Source organism: Marmota monax, unplaced genomic scaffold (assembly GCF_021218885.2).
Source record: "Marmota monax isolate L192 unplaced genomic scaffold, Marmota_monax_Labrador192_F-V1.1 WCK01_AAM20220418_F8-fsc00131, whole genome shotgun sequence".
Classification (NCBI taxonomy): domain Eukaryota; kingdom Metazoa; phylum Chordata; class Mammalia; order Rodentia; family Sciuridae; genus Marmota; species Marmota monax.
Genome location: NW_026693141.1, coordinates 2,141,108 through 2,161,642, shown reverse-complemented (window position 1 = coordinate 2,161,642; position 20,535 = coordinate 2,141,108). Strand labels below are relative to the sequence as shown.

At 42.3% G+C, this 20,535-nt stretch overlaps 1 protein-coding gene across 3 annotated transcripts in view; it reads right to left on the bottom strand.

The window, feature by feature from the left end:
* Positions 1 to 2,714: 2,714 nt before the first annotated feature.
* The window catches only part of Chchd3 (coiled-coil-helix-coiled-coil-helix domain containing 3), a 266,329-nt gene continuing 248,508 nt past the window's right edge, over positions 2,715 to 20,535 (bottom strand). For 2 of the 3 annotated variants that reach the window (XM_058582830.1, XM_046455090.2), the window contains 2 exons: positions 13,698 to 13,833; positions 2,715 to 3,485 (listed from right to left, as the gene is read on the bottom strand). In XM_058582830.1, coding sequence (XP_058438813.1) covers positions 3,462 to 3,485; positions 13,698 to 13,833 — 160 coding nt within the window. In that variant the 3' untranslated portion in view covers positions 2,715 to 3,461. The remainder of the gene's footprint in view (positions 3,486 to 13,697; positions 13,834 to 20,535) is intronic. The other variant, XM_058582831.1, reaches the window with a different exon arrangement.

Sequence of the window (20,535 nt, the reverse complement as noted above, 5' to 3'; positions counted from 1 at the left end):
AGTTGTGGCAGCAGCCCCAGGTGAGAGAGCCTGGAGGAGGAGATGAAGAGGCAGGGACAGAGAGGAGGAAGCAGAGCTATGGAAGATAACTCGGGGAGGAATAGAGGAAGGAGGCAGGGAGGAAGAGAGGAGAATTGGAATGAGTATTCACTCAAAACAGACTCCAACTTTTCAGTGAGGTTGGTTTGAATCCCAGTAAGCTGCTGCAGCCCTTTCAATGGTTCAACTGCCCTAATTCTTAACTTTTCAAAGATATATTATTAACTATAGTCACCATGTTGTACAATAGGTCTCTTGAACTTACCTCTATCAAACCGAAATTCTGTTGCTCTAATTCTTAAGTACTGAAAGTGTCAGCTCCTATGGCTCATGGAAATGTGGATTTTCAGCAAAGGCATTTAGATCTGTAGGCCAGAAGAGATGGAGCAAAGAGCCACGTGTCCCCAAGGGCTAAGCCAGAGAAGCTGAGGACCTGGGGCAGCTTGTTCAGTTCTAAGCAATACTACGGAACACTTATGTTAGGGTCTCGCTGGTCGACCAGTAGGTCATAAGCACATGACTTTAAGTAGTCTACATTTGGGATTAAAAAGGATGTCAGTAATTTTTTTCATTATTCATGTTCACAAGTAGTTTTCTGTAATAAGTAACTGACTTTTCAAAAGGAGGGCTTTAAGCTGGTTCAACTTAGCCGTCTCCTACAAGTTCATCAGACGCTCAGTGAGTGTGAGAACATCTGAGCAGCTTTCAGGAGACTTTAGTCTTCTTGGCTTCATACTGTGGTTCAAGGTGTGTTCTTCTTAATGGACAAACCCAACTGATTGGAACCTATCATTTCAGAAGCCTCATATATATCCCAATGTTCTTCCCAAGCAGTTGTCCTCAGAGCTAACAGTGACCAGGACAGAGATGAGATGCCATCAATAGGGAGATCTGCACAGGTATAGCAAAAGGGATCATTTTATCTTTTTGTTCCTCTCAAAGCACTGTCTTTCCTCCCACATCCATCATGTGTATATGAATGATAAATTAATAGCAGGTGCTGGAAGAGAGATGGCCTGAGGAGCCCTCTCCTTCCCCCAGATTCAGCCACCTCTAAACGCCTGACTCTGCAGCGCTGTGTTTCTCTGCCAGCCACAGGACTGGCAGCCTGGGATGTGCCAAGTTCTTGGCTCCAAATTGCAAAACAAAGCAGTATAGGAGGGAATTTGTGAGTTAGCTGATTTGCAAACACTATAGCAAGTCACCGTGTAAACATTTGTTTCTGTGTACCTATTATTTCTCTCAGGTGGTTACCTGCATGCTGTCCTGACAGTGCCAAAATGCTCGGCTCCTCCAGTCACCAATGACTCCTTCATTCACACTTAAATGAGCTCAGCTTATTGTGCACCATTAAAAAAACAAAACCAAACAAAAAAAACAAAAACACCTTCATTAAACAGTAATCACAGAGTAGCCTGGTAATTGTGGAAGGAGGGTCTCCAGTGTCACTCAGAATCAACATCAGACTTACAGGTGTGTTCTCAAGTGCACACGAGGATGTCATTCAGATGGCGCCAACCCAGGGACTTGGCTGAAGAAGCTAGTTCCCTTTACATGGGTTGGGTGATACTATCTCCTCTCAAGTTCAACCTGACTTTCTTTAAATAAAAGTCAGTAGGGACATAAGTTGTAGACATTCCTTCCATGCCCCCAACCCCAAATACCTTTAAGAACAATCACAAATCTGCAACCTTTACTGGGTCTGACCAAATGTATATGGTCAACATTCTGATTCTTCACGGTAAATCTAAACACTAGGTTCTTCCATTGACTTCTTTTTTTTTACAGTTTAAGAAATTGGGGGGGGGGGTGGTTAAAGCTGGGAGGGGTGACACACACCATAATTCCAGCAACTTGGTGATGAGGCAAGAGAATTGCAAATTCAAGGCCAGTCTCAGCAACTTAATGAGATCCTGTCTCAAAATTAAGCATAAAAGGGCAGGGAGTGTAGCTCAATGGTACAGCACCTGGGTTCAGTCCCTAGTACCACAAAAAAGAAATGGAGGTGTCATTGAGTAGGTGAATTGAATGGTGGGCCTCACAGCTGGTATGTAGCAGAGCCAAAATCTGAACACAAATAAGCCTGATTCCAAAGTATGTATTCTAAGTAATTTTGCTAACTTCTCCCTCTAACAAAATAAAAAGGAAATAAAAATTCTACATGACAAAAGACATCGAGGATAGATATCACAGAGCCCCAACATTTTCTCCTCCTCCTTTTCCTGGAAGGCCCATCCCATTCAGCTTCCAACTTGCTCCAATTCAGGGCCGAAGCACCAATCCTCATAGAAAAGGGAGAGTTATAACCACAAGTTTCAATGAAACTGGAAAGAGGGAAACTCTAAAGGTTGACTTTTTAAAAAACATTTCATACCATCGCAGGGTCAGAAGGTCCCAACCAAGGTCATCTAATCTGTTTCTTGCCCCAGGCACGATGACTCCAGTCATCCCACACAACAGGAAGGCTCATGCAGTTTGTAAAAATCTTACTGGATTCTACCTACCGGAGAGGAAAGCTGCTAGTTATCCCTTGCCTGCCTGTGGTCCTGTGATGTGCTTCAGTGCTTTTTTGGAGAAAAGGTACAGCATGAATGCAAATTAGTAACAATGTACATTGCCTCTTGTCCCACAGCACACCCATCCGCCTCAGACAAAGGATGCAGGAGGCCCCGAGCTACAATGCCAGTCTTTGTCAGAAAATATATTTATTATTGACAGTGAGCAAAGTAAAGTTGTCAGTATTCATGACAGAGGTTGCATAAGCCAGGTGGCCTTTATGTTGGTAAAAATGCCTTATTTCACTTGTAATCATAAACATTATTCCAGTTAAAGGGGACATTTTCTTTCCTTTCTGTCTTCTTATTTGCCTGATCACCATAATAAGTTAAAATGAAATAAATTCTCATATAAATCAAAGAAGAAAAGGAAGAGAGTGGAAGCAACTAGCTGTGGCCCAGACAGGTCCAGACAACTCCCCCCAGCACCACCGAGGCTCTGAGCTCGGGTGGCTCTTTTGCCGTCTCCCCTCCACTATGATAAGCTCGGCCTCCCGATACCCTCCAGGCTCTGTGAGAGTGGGGTTTCACCAAACAGTGGAGCTTGGTGGCTCGGGAAGCCTTTTATGGTTAGTGGAAGTTAAATAGAAAGTACAAAAAGGTGGAGAGGGCCGCCCTTGTCTTTTATTCACCATCAGTGGGGTTTAGTAACACTGGACAGCGTCCTTGGATGACTGAGCCTTGAGCCAGGCCTTGGTCTTTCAAATTGTTGCTGATCAAAACATGACATGATTCTGTCGAGTCCATTTTCCGGTCCTTCTCTTTAGTGGTCTTCTCTGTAACTGGGTTCTTTTCTTACTAGGAAAAAAAAAAATGTTCCACCTCTGGAATTAATGTTGAAGGAGCTTGCATGTTCTCTAAGGTGGTTTACCCTCCCTTCTCCAGCATGCTCTGCAAGAGAAATAGAAAGCGTATAAGTTTTACCACCAGAAAGACATCATGAAAATACAAGAAGGCAGTGAACTATTTAAGATGATTTACACTGTTTTCCAAATATCTATGTCAACAACAAAACAAGGCATATGCTTCCTGGCCACACAGTATTACTACCTTTAATGAACACTCCTGATATCTGAATGAGCCCTCCCCACCAGAATCCCAGCAGAACACCCTAAGAACACGGCCTGGCTAGTGGGGTAGAGTGGGCATGTATGTGCCATCTCACCACCAGGGGCATCTGGAGATGTGACCACATTGACCAGAGAGGGCAATGATTGTCAGTGCAGTGTGACAGGGGTTTGGGGACTTGAACCCAAGGTCTCTGAGAGGGCATCTCTCAGCAAGATTCTCCCGCAGTGCCATCAGCTCACCCCAGGCAGAATGCTTACCATGCTGGGCACTGCTATGGTCAGACCCTGGCCCGGTGGTGCATGCCTGAAACCCCAGTGACCCAGGAGGCTGAGGCAGGAGGACCACAAGTTCAAGGCTAGCCTGGGTAACTTAGCAAGACCCTGTCTCAAAATAAAAAGAGTTGGGGATGTAGCTCAGTGGTAGAGTGTCCCAAGGTTCAACTCCTAGTATAAAAACGCTGAAATCACAAAACCCCAAAACTCTACAGCTAGCTGATGCAGGGATCTACCTCTTCCATTCTCAGAGATCTTTAAAAAGAAACAAATGACACAATGCTAAAATTATTCAGAAGAGGGTGGGTGGGGCCCTCAGGGGTGGACACTTTCCCCTGGCTTCCTGCACCCGCCCAGCAACCCCACACTGGCTCAGCTCTTAGCCGGCCTCCTACAGGGTTCTCTCTGCTCTCAGTTCAGGGCTATGAAGAAACTAATATGCTGATCAAATAACACCTGCTGATCAAAACACCATGAGATTCAGGGTCATAATCTGCTAATTTTTATTTATTTGCTAAATATATGCTAAAATTTATTTCACTGAACAAGTAATATGTTCATGGTAAAAAATTCAAAAGGAACAAAAGTATATCTGGGAAAATGTAGTTTTTTCCTTCCTCCTGTTTTCTTGTGGATGCTTCCAGGGAAGGCATTAGATAGACAGAGGGTTGTTCTGCCTCACACTGAAGGAGTGATCAGGGACAGCTTCTCAGATGATCTTTCATTGGGTTGAAATAGAGCAGAGCACAGGGAGAGGGATGGGTAGGGGTGGGGTGAGAAGCCGAGGCAAAGAGTTGGGAGCCAGCAGTTCCTGGATGACCAGGAAGGAGGGAGAGGGGCCTGCTGTAAGGCAAGGTGTGTGCTCAAGATTTACCAAGAGACAGAGCATAAGAGGGGCCCAGAATGGAGTCAGGCTGAGATGCTTCCTGCTGCTAACGAAACAATGTGGGGATCCAACAAGAACCAGGCAGAATGGATCCAAGAGAGGAAAGCTGGGGGGAACATTTAAGAAATCAAGCAAGGATGGGAACAGGAAATGCACACACATACCCTCCACAGGAAGCAAAAAGAGAGAAGATGAGGCCCGAGGTACCGGTGGACCCTCAGTGACAGTGTGAGTGTGTGGGAAGGTCACCAAGAGAATAGGGAGGTTGGTGGGAGGAGCCAGTCTGGGAATGAGGACTTCAATTTTATATTTGTGTGTTAGATGATTTTTGAAGGAGACATCCTGGGTGGAAACGTCTGGAAGTAAGTTGCAGGTTGGAGAAGGGAGGTCAAAGGTCACTAGAGATAATGATTTAAGGTCAAAGATAAAAAAAGAAAAGAGAATTTAAAATGGGGAGAAAAGAGAGTGGAAGAACAAACAAGAGTGTTGGGTCACAGAAGCGAAGGTGGACAGATTAATAATTAAAAAATCAATATAAATTAATATAAACTAATTATAAAATTAATAATCGTAGATTTCTAAGGAGTTCATGTCTGGAGGGCACCAAAGAAGAACAGAGTAAAGGCAGACAACTAGCTACAGAGAACACACGTGGAAACAGAAGGCAAGATGATGTTCCAGTCAAATGGGAAACAAATGAGAAAAGCAAGATGCATCCATAGAAACCAGAAGGACGTGGCAGACCAAGGGGAAGGCTCTGGGCAGAGCTGTCCTGTGAGCACGCACTGGAAGTGAGGCTCCTCTCCCAGGCGTCGCCCCAGGAGCTCTGGGCTTGCTGGGAAAACAGAACAATGAGCAGCTACCAGGCAAGAGTCGGACACTGTCCAGCATCTCACCTATGCTGACCCCTTGTCACCTAACCTGTGTGAAAGTCTCCATCACACAGGGGTGCCCTGTAACTTCCTGATATACAGACAACTTCACCCCAACATTCTTCATTAAACACCCAGTGAAGCTGTTATAAAGCAGACCCCCACCCAGCCCACTGAAGGGCATTTAGTTCCTAGAGAAAATGATCCATCTATGAGCGACACCACCCACCACTGTGCATTTCGGGGCCTGCACTCACTGTATTCTTGAACACACCACCTGGTCAAGATGACATGGTTGTGCCTCTCCCTACCATTTAGGTCTTACGGTTATAAGGACAGATGTGTGGCAATATGCCCCTTTTTATATGCGGTAAAATAATCTGCAGCTACAACATAATTAAAGCCCCAGTTAAAGGGGTTTTGGAGAGTCTAGGGATTTTTTACATCATTTTTTTTTTCTCCTCTGTAACCCTGATCAAACGTAGATGGGTTATTTTTCAGACAAATCATATAATGCTAACAAGGTCAGACTGTCCTGGAGAGAGACAAGCTGGCCCTGGTTGGTTTGGGGATCAATGGGCCAATGTAACATAGACTCCTAGACCCACATATGAGCAAATACAAAACTCATAACCTCACATCCTCTGCATGTGTATTTAAAATCCTCATGTTCAACAGTAGCGTAGTGATTCAGTGGATTCACGAGTGACATCTTAGAAACTCGAGGGCCCACAGGAAAGCTCCAGGGCTGGTCTATAAACCTGCTGTCAAACTGCACTTAGTTGCCACCAAAGGGTGGCAGAGGTGGTACAAAACTGTCTAGCTGCTGTCAGAGACATTAACTCATACAATGTCAAGTTGAATTTTTAAAAAAGATGAATAAACTGATAGAGCATTCTGTGTTATTACTATATCACAGCTTTGTGGATAAAACCTGCCCAACCCCATTGCAGAAGGGCCTTCAGCTGGGGGATCCTCGGGCCTGGCAGGGTATGTGTTTCCACCATATAGGTTCCCTGGCAATATCTGTATCGGTTCTGTAAGGAGATGCTGTTGGGCTGAATTTCAACACTGCATAAATTTAACACTGCATAAATTAACATAGGAAATTCCCTGAAGAATGAGGGAGAAGCTTTGCAAGTTATAAAAAATTGCTTCCTTCATTTAAGGAACTGCTAACACTTAATCTTAATGTGGAGAGAAAAATTCTTTGCTTCTGCTCATCATTCACATATTTGGACCCACAGAAACTCCTTTTGTCAACAGCTGGGTAAATTACCAAAAGGAGAGAATGGTTCACGCGTTAACACGGCTCTTTTCCCGAATCTCTCCCTGATTCCAGCCACGGAGGAACAACTGGCAGCTCACACTGTCAAAAAGAACAGCGCCCTGGAGACCTGAAATTGTGTGTCATTTCCACTTATTAAAATGATCTTAACCACTTTCCTCAAATGTTTTGGTTACACAGTCATCCTGTCAACTGATTTCTGCATTACAGCTCTCTTGCAGGGGTTAACTATCCCAGCAGCCCTGGCTTCTGGCTGTCCCAATATATTTGAAAGGAATTATGGCAACCTTGGATTATTGAGTAATCATGACAAAGAGAATAGTCATTTTTTTCCCCCCAAAGATATCACTCAGAATACTTATCTCTGGGCAAGCTTATTCTGCATCTCCCCAAGATTTCAGACCTAATTAAGTTGGGAATCGGCACAGGAAGGTTTATATAAGTCCAGGGGAAATTGACACAGGCATGTGTCCTAGGTTAGACACAGCTTTGGCACTTGAGCTGTCATTAAGGTGGGACAGGAAGTCAGCGTGGGAAGAGAATGGAGCTGCGAGGAGGGGCAAGACAGGAAAAGACTGGGAGATGGGAAGGAAAGTCATCTATAATTTTGATTTACCAAAGCAGAAAGCCAGCTTTGCCTGTGGGCCCTGCACTGCTCCACCCCACCTGGACACTGGTTAGCTCACCTGCTCTGTTTTCAATGTCTATCTCTTCTCCTAGCCAGGGCTGCTCTTTGTTCTTCCTGCTTTGGAAGAAACACAAGTAAACTTTCCTCTGTCTCTATCCGGTTTTAGGTCTTCTATGACAAATGCTATGTGTAATATTCAAATTAAGTTACAAGTAATTAACTGTTTATACAACTTGCTGCAATAACAGACAAAACACAAACATACTGCAGTCCTAACTCTTGAAGGATGAGCACTGGAAAAGAAATGCCTATTAAGAAAAATGAAAATCTATTGCCATGGTAATATTTCTTCTATTAAACTCAGATTAAAAAAAAAGAGAAAATGTCATAAAGCAAACCACTACTTTCAGAAAGTGGTTTAGAAAAGGATTTCTATGATGGAAGAGGCTGGGGTAACAAATTTAAAGTTTGGAATTTAGTTTGTTTCGATGTGTCTCCAGATTTGGCCGCCCCCAAGAAGGGTAGCAGATCTATTATGAAACTCCTGTGTGTCACCCCATGAACAGTAGCCCAGCCAGAGATGAATAAATGTCATTAGGCGATGATAATAAACAAGGCCCTGGACACAAGAGACACAAGTTCCCATGGGTTTCCCCACAAAGTTCACCTCTGGATTTCTCCTTGCGCTCTCTGAAGGTGGGTGTTGTGTGAATCAGAAGACCCCCCCCTCCAACTGTGGAGCCTGGGAATAGCACAGACAAGGGAGGTCTGGTCACAACTGTGGCCGTGTCACCTTGGCTCAGTGCTCGTCCCTTGCTCCTGCCTAGGAACACCAGGAGTGGCTCCTCATGCAGGACCACCTACAGTTTCAGTGGAAGCAAGAGGGGAAAAGAAAACTTTCTTTGAAGGGGATCCCACCTTCTTTACAAGGCCATCTTCCAATTTGTTCTTGAGGCTAAGGATATATTCTAGGGTTGGACTACCGCCAGGTGGCTTGGATGGGTAGGTAATGACAGACAGTTCTCATCTCTGAAAGAGGAAAAACACCAACCCAGCAGGATCTCTGAAAGGTGGAAGACCTTCAGTGAGGTCCAGGCCAATGGGCTCTGGAAGTAACTTCTCAGATCTTGTGCACGATCTCCTGGGTATCTAGTGAAAATTGAGGTCCCAGGCCTCATCACTGACCTTCCAAATCAGAATCTCCAGAGAGGAGACTGGGTATGTGCACCTGAAACAAACTTCCAGGGTGACTGTGAAGTCCATTCACACTGCTGGTCAGATATGATGGGGCTTGGAACCTGGGCTTGGAACCAAGAGCAGCCTTTGGGTCTGGGTTCTGCTATGCCTACGGATCACTGATAATCTCAGAGTGTGAACTGTACAAGTAAAAAAATGAAGCTGGGTGACCTGATCTTTAAGTCCTTCTAGCTCCAACAGCCTGGTCTACTAAAACAGAGTCCATCTGAAAACAATCGTAAAATACAGCCTGCTCTGGCACTAGGGTGCCTTCAAGAATCCTGATTTCTAAGCAATAGTTCCTATTTGTTTTCAGGTCCTCTTCATACTCTAAATAATAAAAGAAATATCTGAACCTTCAGAAGAAATATGGCTAGGGCAAAATCTTTCACATGCACTGACCTTGAGTTCTTCTGTTTTGGAGGCTAACCATGTACTGAAGATGTCATTTATATTTGAGATTTGGAAGGTCTAGGTGCAGGAGCCTTGGGAAGGAGCAATGTCACATTGAGATTCAGCCTTATTTGTCAGGGTGTTGACCCCACACTCCTCACACAATTAGTTCCTTTCTGATCTCCCCAAAGAGGGAGGGCCTTGTCTCACTTATAAGATGTCCTCAGTTTGGTCATTCCTTGAGCTGAGCTGACTGCATGGCTATTGATCTACTCCTACTCACTGACTTAAACCTCTGCTGTGGTTTCTGGACTCTCCATTTCAGACTGGAGGGTCCATATTTCTCTCTGATCTTTGGGCATCTCCAGGGATTGGCCCTTACTGCTGGTCCTAGAGTGATCTTGGTTCTTCTGATCCTGGCTTCCTGCTCCATTTCCAAAATCTCTTCCCTTCCCTGGACCCAACCTCATAGGACAAGAGGCGTCACAGTGCAGCTGAGCCTGAGTTGGCTGAGGACTCCTGCATTTCCTAATGGAGCTTTCAGATGGCAGGCTGCATCTTCCAACAGCGTGCAAATGGCTGTTTTTCACTTTGCTGACATCGGAGGAACTGGGAAACTATTTCTACCCACTCCCAGTTTGTTCTGCCACCTAGACTTCCTAAGGGCTGTCGGGAGTGTGAACTCAAGGAAGGGTACGTAGCTGTGGGAGGCCAGGCGACTGGCAGACCAGCCACAGCGCAGCTGCTGTTGGTTCTGGGTGAAAGTTAAAGGCTGGGAGCAAAGTCAAAGAGGTCCAGGTATAAAAACAGGAAGTCTCAAAAGTAGGGGTGCTGCTTGTACGTAGGCCCTGCCTCTTGAGTGTGTCTGTGAACATGCATGCTTATGTCCTGCCTCTTGGTACCGTCCATGAAAGTAGAACCAGTCCTGGAATAATGGAGCTGGAAGACCCTCAATGACCACCTACTTCAAACCCTCGATCCACCACATAAGAAACTGAAGCTCTAGACTCCTTAACTAGTTTAGGATAGTAGCAATAGCATTTTCTCATAACTCTACCCTCTGGTGAACAGAATGTTCAAAGAGAATCCAGCCATCAAGGTTGGGGAAAAGCTGAAATTAACTTAGACTCCCTCCCCTCAAAGTGGGCCCGTTCTGCAGTAAGTATCAGGTAGTGGAGTGTTTTAGGGGACAGAGCAATGTGGATCTGGACGCCAGTCTTTTCTATACTCTTCCAGCCTTTTAAAATAGAACTTGGGCATATTTAGGTCCACTAGTAGATAGATACTATTAGCTCCCCCACCGCATAGTCCCATGGAAGGCAGGAGTGGAGAGGGTGAGTAGGAACCAGGTTTTAAAGGTAAGACGAGATAATTCAATCTTGGGGCGCTTAAGAGAGTTACAGGGCTAAGCAGGCACAAGAAATAAAAGACACAGAAGTCTTGTCAATCGATGAGTTCTTCTCCATAAATGGCATATCTTAGCTAACCGGTAGCTTTTAAGTCTTAGAGTTAATAATTAGAGCAATTTAAAATCTCTTTACTCTTATGAAGAACACGTAACTTAATATACTGGAAATAACAGTCTAAATGTCTCATGTCAACCCATGAGGAATTGTTTAAGAACAGCTGAAGATTGATGTGAGTAAGTGGATGAATAAGAAGAAAAGAAAAGTAAGGCTAAGGAACATCCGGAAATTTTCCTACCAGTAAAATCTATTAGTCTCTAAGATGGTACCCCAGGGAACCTGTGAAAGCCCAATTCTTTGAGTCATTTAGAAGTGCAGGGGATTTGGCTGTTGGGATTATTCCACGGGGGAAACCCTTGCACTACGTCGGAAATGGACAATATCACCTAATGGGATGTTGTCATGTTCACATGTCCAGCCTGACCTCTGGATTGAACAGGAAGCATAAGAAGGGGAGTTGGCCATCAGGAATTGTCACAATAGGCAGTGAAGACCACAAACAATGCCACAGTCTCTTCCAACCAAGAAGCAGGGATGGTGTCATGAGGTGAGACCAACTTCACAGTGAGCAAAAGGACAACCTGGGACCAGAAGGACAGCAACTTCTCATGAAACTCTGATGTCAGCTCCCTCCTGCCATCTTGTGTCATCTTCCAAGGGACAGTGCGAGCTGCCCCTGTGACCATCTCACTCCCTATTTGTGACCTTCAGGACTCTATTACTACCTTGTCAGATTATTAGTGCTCCTGTCCCTTGCTTTATCATTACTGCCGGCATTTTCCATTATTGCCGGCATTTTCCATTATTGCCTTATTTCTGTATTAGTGGATGATCGATATCCCCTCATACACATACCTTCTCAAAAACCAAACACTACTTAACTTATTTTGAAATTTGTTTTTATGGCAAGGTACCTCTCAGTCTAGTTGTTAAATTTACCATCACAATTTCCCTGGGTTTCAATGCTCTCAACTGTAAAATGGTGACAATAAAACCATCTCTATTTACATCTCAGGTTGTCATAAAAAACAAGTCACAGGATGAATGTGAAATGACCTTGAAATCCTAAGTACTATAAAAATACAAAGTGGTATGTTTCTTGATTCTCGCCCATTTCAATGTTGCCTGTCTTAGGATAAAGGTTTTTTTGACATATCTTTTAATATCACCTTGTACTATAACTGAATATAAGAGCCATAAAACAATAGGTACTTCAAACATCTGACCACCAATAATACTAAATGATGTGTTGGACTGGGAAGTGAGGGTGAGGAAGGAGGGTCTCTTTGGGAGTCACTAGCAATAATTTAATGTTAATCTGTTTCATTTCAGCATGAAAGACTATAACTGAGAAAGAGGGGGAAGAGATTTGTTGAAAACTTTGCATGAATGTAATCATCACATTACCTCAATCACACATGAGGAAAATGAAGGCTCAAGGTCATAGCCCCTGTCAAATGCTGGGCATGGATATGATACCAACTCAGACCTGCCAGATTCTAACTCTCTTGCATCCTGTGGTGTATTTGACCTTATCATGTTAATTTTGTTTTAATCTATAAAGATGCCCCATCGATCCCCTGGAACTATGAGTGGAGGATTCCACAAAAGCGAGACAGGCAGAGGGAGTCAACATTTCCAACGCGCTTATAGTCGCCACCTTTGGTAATGTTACAAAGCACGCCATGGAAACAGGTGTGTGCGTCAGACACCAGGATGAACATGCATTATGTCATGGCCATTCCTTCCTTTGATTCCTCAGCTCCTCCTCAATAAGGCATGATTATCAAGTTAGAAAACCCAGGAATCAACCGACCAGTCCCAATCACTACCAGTTCTCTCAATATTGAAGGTTGGGTTGGGGCTCAGTAAGAGCAAATCAGAAGCTGTTTTTGACAAATAAAATGTACTAACTTAACATTAGCAATGTCACCTCTACCAAACACCCTTAAAGAAAAGAATCCCTGGCAGACACAAGCTGCTAGAAGCAGGAAGGAAACAAAAGCCACAAGCCCCCAGGCTCTGAAAGACAACATGGGCTTTTCATCTTGATTACATTTTTTCCTCTAGTGTTACTGTTATTTCCCAGCCATCCAGACAATACCAGTCCTCCCTTCAGATATTCATAGAGTATGAGAAATTTACACTAAGTGGTATTGTTATAACTACAGCAAATTGGACTGCAGAAAGGCATGCTGTGTAACTCAAACACTAGATTTAGTCGGGTTAGAAGGTCAACTCTAGGGAACTCGTCAGCAGAAAGAACCAAAGTTTCCAATAATTTGTGTCTCTCAGAACCACCTACATCCAACTATTAAAGCAGTTAAATGAGAGGCAATTACATGACCTGTTGGCATTGTTAATTTGCTTTAGGGTTATCATTAGCCTTCTAAAGTACATAAATCAGAGCAAATACACGTTCTGTGCACATTGTGTTATTCTGAGACGAGGGGTCAAAAGAAGAATATGACATATGAAAGCAAGGGAAATTCTTTCCTAAATCCCATCTCCAGTCTCCCTTTCCTTGCCTGGGTGGACTCTACCAACTGGTAGAAGGATCGACAAGGGATTGAATAGCAGGTTTCTTTCATTGCTGTTGTTATTTTTAAACTAGGTTCTCTCCAAGGCTATCTGCTGCTTATGGATCCAAAGTTTCTGGCTCCTGAATTTATGGCCTTCCTCTTAGCTGGCTTTGAATAGTGGCTTAGGAAAGCAAGGCAATGACCTTGAGCATATAATTATTAAAAGACAAAAGGTTTGGGGCAAATGAAAGAAGTATAATTTTAATAGAGTTTCCCCCTCTGCATGTAAATGAGTTGAACACAGGAAAAATCCTGACTCTTCTTAGGTTGATCTGGGTGGCAACAATTCTTGCAGTAATTCCTGACGAGCTGAGCTAAAGTTTATAATGCGTTTTCTTATACACTGAATCCTTAATACTGCCCCATGACATTCTCCTGGTGTCCCAGTTGGCCTTGCTCGCACACTCACCTGTTTGGCATGATTGACACAGTGCATGTACTGGTTGGCCAGAGCAGAGCAGCTGAGGGTCTGGTGGCTGTTCTGGCGATAACACTGGAGGATTTGGGCCTGCAGGTCAGCACAGACTGGATGATACTCATACCGCCTGCAAACAAAAACAGGGACCAGTGAGACAAATGATCTTTACTCAGAATGATGACTGAGGTTGAAGAATACATAAAACATTAAAGAAGGTACACTGTAAATATAGAAAAATATTTAATGGAATAATTATCTTCAAATTCCAAAGAAGCACAATGAATTTATTCCCATGAAAGAATGCATATAGAGTTCATGAATTTTAGGAAATGTAGTTTCATGGATTAATACCATTACAAGTGACTCTGGACATCATGACCTTCTTAAACTTAAACCCAAATCCAAACCCCTGTGAATGGTGTGGCACTCTGCAGCAAGCCTGCCAAGCCAGAAACCTGTAGGCCTCACTCTCCCTCCCATCCCCACGTCCAGCAGGTCACGAAGCTGGAGCAGCAGTCAGGTCCTCCTTCTCCATGCCCACTGTCATTACTGCAGTTCCAAATTATTTATATCCTGTATTCAAGCAATGACCTCCAAACGGGTCTCTGTCACCGTGTTTTGCCCTCTATTCCTGTCCCCACGACTTCCAGAGGGTTCTTCCTAATACATACATCTGAGTCAGTGTCTTTCCTTACTACTTCTTAAATAAAATACAAGGCCAACAGGCACAGTCCTTCTTGGTCATGCTCCTGCCTCCTCCTTCATCTCCATCCCACCCTGCACACGGCTGCAGCCTGGACAAACTGCATTCAGGTTTGGTGCATATACTTCTTGTGTCTTTGCTCCTGCTGCTCTTGATCTGGAAGCGTTCTGCACCCAAATCACCCACACACGCTTATAAATCTGGAAAATACCTATCCATCTTCCAACTGCGTAAGTGCAGCCTTCTGGGTGCGGCTTTCACTAGCTCTCCTCCCCCGGGAGTCTGTCACTCCTTATGGTGACCCATTGATCCCCATTCACTTCCTCACCCCACAGTGACTGACTAGCATAGTCCAGTGCCACTTGCTAGCCTACATTAACTGGAACGCAAATTCCAAGTGGGACTCTGTCTTTTTTTGTGTGTGTCCTCTCCTTTTAGATTAAATATCTCTTCTAGAAGTCAGGCAATGAATCTGTTGAATGAATACAAATGAGTGGAAGGAAAGCATTTTAAAATTCCCTGGGATAAAATTCTGCAATGGTATTTGGAAATCTCAGATTTTAGTTAATTATTCTCAGTGAATATGCTTTACCAAATGTAAATGTTTCCAAAAAAGTTCATAATACACGCTTGAAAAATAGCAAACCAAATGAATTATACAAACAAAAATAAAATATTCTTATTAACATGGTAGGGGTACTTGGATTTTAAGAACTAAATGCACATGGAGAAAATACATAAAATTATCACTTGTAATCTAGGAATCCATTTTTTTTTCAAATTAGTTTTGTTTAACAAAAAATGCTTCCAGTCTTTTCTTATCAGTTCTGTCTTTGAAATTTAAATTTGTTATTTCCATATAATCTTGAAATCACATTATTTTAAATTTAATGGGTTCTAAAAAAACCCCTAGAGAACACAGGGGATATTTCCCATCAATAAGGAAACCCCTGGGTGACGATTTGTCTCCTCATTACTTTTATCCAACACACTAAGCTAATATATATTTTGCTGAAATAGAAATGCAAACCATGCTACTGGTCCCTAAGGGAATTTACTTCCCACTGCTCTCCAAAGAAGGCAGACATACAGGGGGAAAAAAAATACTCCTGCGAATTTTACATAACTTTGTTTTTACTTTTTCATTCATTACCTTACTACTTGGTCAAATACCCAAGAACAGAAGTTAAACCCAATCCCAGGAGTTTCAATTCTTTTTAAGATTTCAAGTTCAGATGTTTGTGAATTTTTCTGGACACAGACTTCCTTAATCTTCTACTATGAACACCAGCATTTAAAAAGAGTCAGCTGTATTTCCAAGAGCACAGGTGCAAATACCACTGACTGCTTGTAGCAAGACCTGCATCTGGATGAATACTGAATAAAATATGATTAGCATCAGGTCAGCTGAATCTAGTAAATACAGGAATAATGATAACTTACTCTAGCAGTTCACAGCAGAATTTCATTCTACCCTGGTGCTCACAACTTGATGTGTCTCCAAAGTATCTTAGATTTAAAGTCAAGGGGAAGAGGGTGGGGAGGGAAGCCTAGGAAAACCTCATCAGATACATGGCCCTTCCCAGTATGCAGAGGAAAAGGCCGAAGAGTGAGCATCGACGCACTGCACACCAGAAAGAAGACAGTGTGTATACATTTTTTTTTTTTTTACCTTAAAAAAGACTATTTGAAATGGGATAATTCATCTAAACTGTGGGCTCCTTAGAAAGAGGTAATATAAATTGCATATAAGCATCTACCCTGAGCTGAGCTATTATTCATGCAAGTTGAAGTCCATGAGTTATTTATGATTTGGAACGTGTCAAAATATACTTTTATCACCACAAATCAATACTACTGCTTGCTTCCAGGGCCCTTGACTTCCTGTCTGGTAGTCTGTTTGGATGAGTGTGAGTGCAGCCATCATCTGAAATCCTTTTTGTATATGTTTTAACCTGTATTGATGATTAGATGGTAGAGGGGGGAGGGAAGTGGTGGAAATCAGCATAATTGTCCCCCAGTTCCTGGGGTAGACTCTGGTACATTCTCCTTGGATTAATCTGTAAGGGCAAAGCTCTGCCTCTGTATTGATCTGCCATGCTTGTTAGGCTGCCCTAATGCACTGTTTTCACTTTGGGAAAATGCTAAATGAGATTACCGTCTAGCATTAGAAGGCCATAAAGCACAAGCCACGGCACCCTCCATTCAGGAAAAGGGTTTCAAAGACATTTCCAATATGCATTATGGTAAACCCTCTGTGTAATCATAGAGTCGGCAATAGACTTTTATTGACTGCTTTCATTCCTGCTGATGGAAAAAGCCATTATTAAGCAAAAATAACAAAAGGCAGAATTTCAAGATATCTAAGAAGGAAAATTAAATCTTAGTTGCAAAGGACATTAAAACAGTTCAATCTCATTGTTTGTAAGGAAGATTCAACAAAGCAATGGCGAGGCTGTAAAGAGGAAGATGGAATATAATTTTAGAGAACCAAAACAAACAAGTTTAGCAAAAAAGAATTGGTAGAATAAAGTCAACCTTTGAGAATATACATTCATCAAAAACAATTAAGGAAAAAAAATCCTGTTTTCTGGTCTATTGACATTGTTGGGGACTTTTAATGGAATATACCTTATGCATAGCTCTTTTATTTTCTCCCTGTCCTTTGATTCTTAGTTTCTTTCCTTCTCTTCATTTCCACAAGAACAAGAAGTCTGCCTTCAGCTTGACCTTCCCGCCACCAACAGTGGCAGCTGTGGCCAAAGCAGGTCAGCACATGAAGGCAGAATTGGAGAATCAAAGATTTGTCCAAGAAACAAATCAAAAGAATTACTCCTGGTGGTATTCTATAGCCAACAAAACTGTTTCCCCCGGCTTTGGCTAATGTTCAATGCTAATATTCACTTAAAAGGCACTGAAGAAAATATACCCAAGTATTTTTCTCATTATACTTGACAGGTCCTCTGTAGAAACTTTGGAAAAAGAGAGAAAAGAAAAAGAATATCCATTTAGGCTGTTTCCAATTTTACAGTATTTCAAATAACCTGCTGATGGATGTGAATTATTACTACAATTTCTGATTATTTCCTTAGGAGATTTTCTTATACGTTGAGTTAATTGATCAAAGAGAAATGAAAACATTTTCAGTAAAAATGAAGCTGAGTTAAACAGTATTCACAAGTCTCCTCTTAAGACCCTCCAATACGGTTCTACTTGGGTACCTGTTTTACAGCCATCCCTGGTTTCACTGATGTCTCTCCTACTTTCATGTCTTAGACTCTTCTTTGATGTGGGTCTGAGCTTTAAATTTCAAGGAAACTACTTACCCATCTTTTTAGTTCTGCTAATATAAATGGCAAGTATAATAGGATAACTTCAGAGAAGAAAAAAATATGGAGATAGCTCTTCTCCTACCACTCTTCACTCAGAAGGTGAAAGAAGTCATGTAATGACAATCAGTTAGAAGCCACAATTCCTAAAGCTCGAAGGAACACAGAAATGGTTCATTATGAGTGCAGGCGCATGCAAAGAAGATCCTTGGCGTGTATTTGGACCAGTAAGTACCTGAGAGAGTTCTACAGATACCATAATGTACCACTAGGAGAAAGGGAAGGGTTGGGGGAGGGAAAGGAGGAGGAGGGGGAGGGAGGGAGGGTAGAGAGAATTAATGAAAATGGCTGGTGCTAAAAGGAAAATTCTGATTTTTAAACAGGGTCCAATGATGCATCCTTCATGAGGTCACACAGTCTTATCAAACCACATCTAACACACTAAAAGCAGGCATACAACACAGCTCTGGAGTCAAATCTTTTAAGCCTAATTCCTACAGCACAATGCAGAATCTCTTATTTTATTTTGCACTAAACTGTTCATTATACATTAAGCCCAGTGGCTAGGGTTTCTGCTTTTCTTTCAAAACATAAAACTAAAGCTGCTAAGCATGTTGCTAGTATTTAAAATGATGTAACAATTCACTCATTGCTCTTATTATAATAAAGCCAGTGTAAGGTAGTAAAAAGGAAGAAAAATATCCAAAATATATTTATTATCTTCTATGAATTTTTCATTTTTATTTTACCTTATATTTCAGGGTTCTAATAAAATGTTCAGAATAAAATGTAAACAGTCTTTTTCTAAAAAACGTAGGATCTGAAAAAGAACTCAATTTCAAGCATTTCTGACATTCCTAGTAACTGCTAACCATTTCATTAATGATGTTTCTATCTGGGCTATAATCAAATTTCCATAATTATGCTTGAGAGGCCAAATTTCTTCCAAAGGTACCTGCTTTGTTTCCATTTGTTTGCACATACGTTCTGTGACATGATTTCTTAAAGAATAAAATAAAAATGGAAGAGATATTCCCTCACAAACAACTATTACTAACAATAATGAATGTTAACTACTATGTTGTCCATCATCACAACACACACACAAAAACCAAGGGTCATCAGAGAAGGGCACCCTGGCCTTGAGTACCCCTGGTACAGCCCTTAGCTCAATGAACCAGTCAAGCTGACAGCAGACCATCAGGAGCACTGTCCACTCAACCAACGGACTCAACTTGAGTGCTGTCAAAGAAACCATCAGCTCTGGCTAGATTACAAGAGTACAGCCAGCCCTCCATAGCTGCATATTGCCAATCTCAGAAAATATTTTTTAAAAAATGAGTTTGTATTGAACACAGTCTTTTTTTTTTTTGTAATTACTCCCTAAATGATACAATATGACAACTTCTTACACAGCATTTACATTGTATTTGGCATTCTAAATCATCGTAAGATGAATTAAAGTATACAGGAGGACATATGCAGGTTACATGCAAATACTAAGCCATTTTCCATAAGGGACTTGAGCATCTGTGGATATTAGTGTCCTTGGGAGTCCTGGAACCAATCCTGTGTGGATACAGAGGGAGGCCTATAGAGAGAGTTCTCTCCTGAAACTCCAAGGCTTGAGAGCAGTATCTATCTGAAAATATCTTACTATTGCAATCTGCTAGTTGAGGCAAAAGATGTCAGAATCACAACTCCATAATCTGGATCCACAAAAGGTAACCTGAAAGGAGGGAGGGGAAAACATAGCCAGTGTTCCACCAGATTTTAGGATCCTGAGTAATCCAATCCAGAAAAATCCCATACAGGATCTCTGCTCACCTATCCCAGCTCTCGTGAGGATGCGACTGTCTCCACCCACAGATACAATGTTCTTATGCCAACTGACCTCACTCACCAACACACCAAAATGTAAGGTAAGCAAAAAACTTTTCAGTTTTTCGATGCGTTTTCATTCTTATTCAATCATACCAGGTACTTGGGAAAATGAGGCAGTGTGGGGATTTAATAGCATGTGACCGCACGCTGGCTGGCAGCCAGTGAAGAATAGTGCACTCTAACACTGGGGGACTCCTGACGCCCAGTATCTTTGCCCGAGGAGGCAGCTCTTGCTCTTTCCTTCACTGAGAACCTCTCTGGGCATCTCACCTGCCACAACAAATGGAGTGGGATCAGGCCACCTTGGCTCACCCAGCACAAGTACACTGCGGGAGAACACCGGCCTCTCTTGAGGATTTTGCACTTAGAAAAATGGGACCATTTTCTGCTGAGTCTTCAATGAATGAAAGCCCTTACTATTTTGTTTTGCAAATAGTCTCTTAAAATCAGATGACACAGAGAGGCTAAAAATGACTTCATATTAGTAAAAGAATTTTTTTCCAGAAAATTTTTCCAAGTAATAATACCTTTGACAAGAAATAAGTTATTCAGATGAAAAGATCTGTGAAGTCAGGCATCTGATGTGAGGCAAAAAAACCCCAATTAGTTGGCTAATTTTTATTTTCCACCATATCATGGTATTCTAGACTCATATTAAGTACATCACCAGGTTTTACCTCTCAATAGAATATAAAATAATTCTTACTTTACATAAAATAGATCTAGACTGTGGGGCAAAAAGAATCAATGTCAACATTAACTCAATCTGGAAGGACCTGAAATTGACTTCCAGATCACAACACGTTTAGGACAAACTAGGGATGCTGCTTTCTTAAGCTCTCAAGGTCTTCCCACCTGACAAAATTCTACAGCTACCATAGTGCACTGTGGTGTTGGTGGGGAAGACTTCATT